Source organism: Palaemon carinicauda, unplaced genomic scaffold (assembly GCF_036898095.1).
Source record: "Palaemon carinicauda isolate YSFRI2023 unplaced genomic scaffold, ASM3689809v2 scaffold1982, whole genome shotgun sequence".
NCBI lineage: Eukaryota > Metazoa > Arthropoda > Malacostraca > Decapoda > Palaemonidae > Palaemon > Palaemon carinicauda.
This window is the reverse complement of record NW_027169570.1, coordinates 7,501-12,500: the sequence shown is the minus strand read 5'-3', so window position 1 is coordinate 12,500 and position 5,000 is coordinate 7,501. Positions and strand designations below refer to the sequence as shown.

Sequence of the window (5,000 nt, the reverse complement as noted above, 5' to 3'; positions counted from 1 at the left end):
TTTTTGGTAGCGAGTGTTCTCTCTTGTCTTCTTTCGTGGTTGTTTTCTTGAGTTTCTCGACCTCGTTTGCAAAGGTGATCTTTTGTATAAAGCAAACGATTGCCTTTTCAGCCTTTTGCATGATCTGTGTGGTCCTGAAATTTATAGTTTGTTCTTTGTTTTGTAAGAAAGCCAAAAATGCTATGAATACTGCTACTGCTCTCTTCAGTCTCTCCCACCTGGAGAAATATGTGATTAAAGTCATAAATGGTGATCCTTCTTCTGATGTAGTTGTAGTAACTAAAGACATTAAGTCTTCTTCTGTAACCTGCGGTTCGCTGCTGGGGTGCATCTTTGCAGGGCATTCTGAAGCCGGCATATTCAAGAAATCCGGACCTTCCAGCCAACGAGTCATGTCTGACGATATCGCAGAACTTACTCCACGTGATGCAATGTCTGCTGGGTTCAAATCGGTGCTAACGTACTTCCACTGGTTAGCGCTGCTGAAGTCTCTTATTTGACGGACTCTGTTGGCCACAAACACTGGAAAACGCTTTCTCTCAGCTCTGATGTAATAAAGGACTGTCGTTGAATCTGTGTAATAGCAGATTTCGTTGAGATGGAGATCAAGCTCAAGGGTCATTTTCTGTCCTAAATTTACAGCTACAGCAGCCGCTGTGAGTTCAAGCCGTGGGATAGATGTTGCTTTCAATGGAACAACCCTTGCTTTTCCGATGAGAAATGAAGTTTTCGAACATCCACCCTCGTTTGAGGTTAAGTATGCAACAGCGCCATACCCAGATGTACTGGCATCTGAGAAAACGTGCATCTGAAAAGTCGTATCTTTTGCTTGCTGTGGTAACTTCAGACATCTCGGGATTGTTATCTTCTGAAGGTTCGGGACTTCACTAATCCATTGTTTGAAACGTCGCTGGTAATCATCAGGCACTTCGTCATCCCAGGCGAGATTGGTTTCTTTGCAGAGGTCTTGCAGTATTTGCTTTGCCAGCAGCACAAATGGAGCAGCAAAACCAAGGGGGTCATAGATGGATGATACTATGGAGAGTATGCCTCTTCTTGTCAGTGGTTTGTCTGGCAACAACACTGAGAAGCCAAATGTGTCTGTTTCGACGACCCAAAGTATTCCGAGGGCGTGCTCGGTAGGCAGAGGGTCATAATTGATGTCTCTTGTCTTTAACTCTTTTGATCGATCGTCAGCTGGGATTGTGTTTAGGACAGAGACGTCATTACTAGTAAATTTACACAGTCTGAATCCACAGCCCCGGCAGGCGGCAGTCAGTTCCGCAATCAGAGAACTGGCTTCGGTGGCACTGGGTACAGACTTTAGACAGTCATCGACGTAAAAGTTCCGTTTAATTGTATGGGCGACTTCTGAACTTAAGTTGCTTCCTTCATCTGCGACACGTCTAAGTGCGTAGTTGGCGATACTTGGTGAGCTCACTGCGCCGAACAGGTGTACCTTCATCCAGTACTCTTCGAGTTCTTTTGATATGTCACCGTTTGGCCACCAGAGGAATCTGAGATGGTTGTATTGGTGTTTGGGTACTTTCACTTGGTAGAACATAGACTCCACGTCACAAGTGAAGGCTATCGGGTGTTCTCTGAATCTGGTTAGAACACCTATCAGAGAATTGGTGAGATCAGGCCCTTGCAGCAACTGATCGTTTAAGGATATTCCATTGAATTTTGCACTACAGTCAAACACCACTCTAATTTTATCTGGTTTTCTTTGATTGTACACTCCATGATGGGGCAGGTACCACACATGTCCAGATTTGGCTGTGAGCAGGGAGTCTGGGATACGTTCAGCATAGTCATTCTCGAGTATTTTGTCAATGAAGTTGACGTAGTCGGAGTGGTACTTGGGATCCTTTTGCATTTTCTTCTTTTGATAGAGTGCTCGTTTGATTGCAAGGATCTTATTATTTGGCACCATTAAGTTCTGATTCCTGAAAGGGAGAGGGATCTCAAAGTGACCGTCTTTAAACACGACATTGCTTTCAGCCTTCTTCAGGAATGTAGTGTCCTCTGGAGACAATCCTTTCTCTCCAGGATACCTTGCTACCCGGCTATCAATAAAGTCACTTTCCAGAATATTCAGTATTCTGTTTGGGGAGAGAATTTCAGTAGCCTGCTCAATGTCCTCGGTCACAATGCGATTACTGTTTACTCGATGTGTAGACGTTACGCTGTTGTCTTCTACCGGGGAGCTGACTGTCCATCCGTGACGATACTGCAGAGCGAATGGGCCTTTGCCGTCTGTTGATATGATTTTCAGAGGCTCCATTGCTAGTGGGCAATTACTGCCAATCAGTAGACCGATGTCTATTTCTGGCATTATTTCAGGAATCAATTTTGCCACGTCGTGAAGATATGGCCAGCGTCGTAACAGTTCTGGACGGGGTATTTGATCATGGCTCACTGGAATTTCTTGTCTGGAATACGTTTTTGGAAGCAGTATACCGTTCTGGCTGTTTATATCACTGACGACGAGATCCTGGACAAGGTAGCTTTTGACTATGCTTTCCCCATGCATAGTTTTCAGACGCAGATTTGTTTGAACACCGGAAGCTTGCAAGTCATCTTTCAGTTCTTCTGATAGGAAGCACCCTGTGCTTCCTGGGTCATAGAGGGCGTAGGTGAGAACTTCTCGGTTGGTCCCCCTCTGCTTTATACGAACAGGTATTATTGCTTGAAGAACCATGGAGGAGTCATGAGAAATAACGTTGCTGGTAGCGGTATCTGGAGGGTTTTGGCTGGATTCCTCTGTACGGTTTTGAGAATATGAAGATCTGTCCGAGTAGTCCGACCTCCAAGGTAGTTTGAAGCCATCTATATGCATGGCCGTAGGATGACCTTTGCCACATTTGTGACATTTTCGCTTGTTCATGCACCCCTTCGATGTATGATTCAGACCATAGCAACTGAAGCATCTACGCTGCTCTATAATAAACTTTCTTTTCTCTTCGAGAGATTTCTGCCTGAAATCTGCACAGTTATCCAGATCGTGATTTTTGCTGCAGTAAAAACAGGAGGGCGACCTAAAACCACGAGTTCTACTTTGGCTCTCATGATTAACTTGCATAGCAAATGCAGATTCTGTTGGTTTCCCTTTTGATGGTTTACTAGAATTCAGTTCTCTATGCATTGCTTCTTTCCCGAACACTGGGTCATTGACACACTCTGCTGCGTTAATAACAAACTGGACAATGTCACCAAAGCACGAAGACCTGTTCTCGAGGAGTCTGCGGTTTGTGGCTTTTTCGCGCCATTTATTCTGGAGATAACTTGGCAATTTCTGGACTACCACCTGCAGGTTCGGTGCATGATCAAGAACAGCCAGGTGAGTAAGTGTTTGCATGGCGCTGAAGCATTTTAGCAAGTAATGCGAATATCTTTTCAGACATTTCCCTTCGTCTGGTTTTATCGGCTTCCACTCGTTTAGTTGTTTCAAGTATGCCAGGGATACTTTATAAGGATCACCATACTCTTGTTGTAGCAACTGTCTTGCCCGACTATATCCTTGGTCTGCCTGCATGTATATACAGCTGCTGATGAGGTCCTTAGGCTCACCGTCTGTATGCTGTAGAAGGTAGTAAAGTCTGTCGCTGCTGCTGGCTGTTCTAGAGGAGATCCTGGTGTCAAACGCCAGTATGAAGTCACTGTATTCCAGAAGATCACCGGTAAACTTGGGAACTTGCGGTGCAGGCAAAGCTAGAGCTGTGGCGATACCACTAATCTGCTGCTGTATGGTGTTAACTGGAGGTGAATTAGGCAGTGGATAGGGTGCACCAAAGTTACTGTTCACAGGTATATTTACAGGCGGATACGTATACTGTTCTAGATTTGGAAACGTTGATGACTTGGCATTCGAAGCGTTGACTGGAGTTGCAAGAGTGTTAGTAACAGTCTCTGAAGAATTTCTGGGAACAAATTCTTGTGCAGTGCTGGGATTTAGACTGGGTAAGCTGGCACTATTTTCCTGGGTGACAGGGAGTATAACCTGGTTAGCCATATTGCCACCCCTAGCCGTGTTAGCACCTTCACTCGCACAAATTCCAGGGGCAGCTACACTAGGTCCAGCAACCATAACATTCACGTCTTGATGGTTGGCTCGTTGCACAATAATGCTGGTATGTGTCTCATTGTCTTTGTTACCAACATTGTCGTCACCAATGTCATTTTCGGTTTCTGCAAAAACACGTGCTTTTGCTCGAGTCTTGGCTATTTCGATATCCAATAGAATCTCTTCTGTCTTTGCCTCCTGTTCCTTTTTCTTTGTCACAAGTTCTTTTTCGGCAAGCAACTCGGCGAGGCGTGCTTTGGCTCGAACCTTTTCGGACGTAGCCGATTTGCCAGAAGGAAGGGAAGAACGTTTTGAACCAGATCGGCTTAAAAGACTCACCAGGTCTTCTTCAAGTCGTTTTTCGTTTATAGCTATCCATTCACCAGTATGGTTTCGGAATTGCAGAATGCTAATTTCCTTGGTATCATATCTGGACAATTCCTGGTCCTCCTCCAATTCGTCTGAGATGTTATCCATGACACAATTGAAGTTTTCTTTGTACTTATCGAAAGCTTCGCTATATTCTTCTAGACACATTTTCACCAAGTGCAGGTTGTCCGGATTTGACATGAGGCCTATGAGTTCGTTGCGTTTTTTCGTTACGTTGCCAAGTGATGATCTCAATTTATTTTTTAATGTTCGAATATCAACTGTCGTACCCGAGTTTTCGTCGGGAGCACTATTCTGAACAGTCTCATCAGACGACGCCATCTTGTCTGTAGTTGTTTATAACAGGCAGTAATTCCACTTCTTAAGACTCACGTATAAGAGTTATTATAGAATTTCAGCGTGAGTCGTTGATGGTAGTTTAACAATTTAATTGAACGATGTTAATGCACTATTTTTCTATTGCTTAACGTGAATGATGGAGAAACACAATTTTGATACGCACATATAGTTCTTTATTAGATCCATGACGTTAACATCGATATGA

General features: G+C 44.1%; 1 protein-coding gene across 1 annotated transcript in view; it reads right to left on the bottom strand.

Annotated features, from left to right (window-relative positions):
* Positions 1-4,777, bottom strand: part of LOC137635918 (uncharacterized) — a gene marked incomplete at its 3' end in the record, with an annotated part of 5,035 nt that extends 258 nt beyond the window's left edge. Inside the window, exons 1-3 of the mRNA XM_068368360.1 lie at positions 4,670-4,777; positions 3,406-3,745; positions 1-2,856 (exon numbers count right to left, since the gene is read on the bottom strand). The exon at positions 1-2,856 is cut by the window's left edge and continues 258 nt beyond it. Of these exons, the coding sequence (XP_068224461.1) occupies positions 1-2,856; positions 3,406-3,745; positions 4,670-4,777 (3,304 nt within the window). The remainder of the gene's footprint in view (positions 2,857-3,405; positions 3,746-4,669) is intronic.
* Positions 4,778-5,000: the final 223 nt, after the last annotated feature.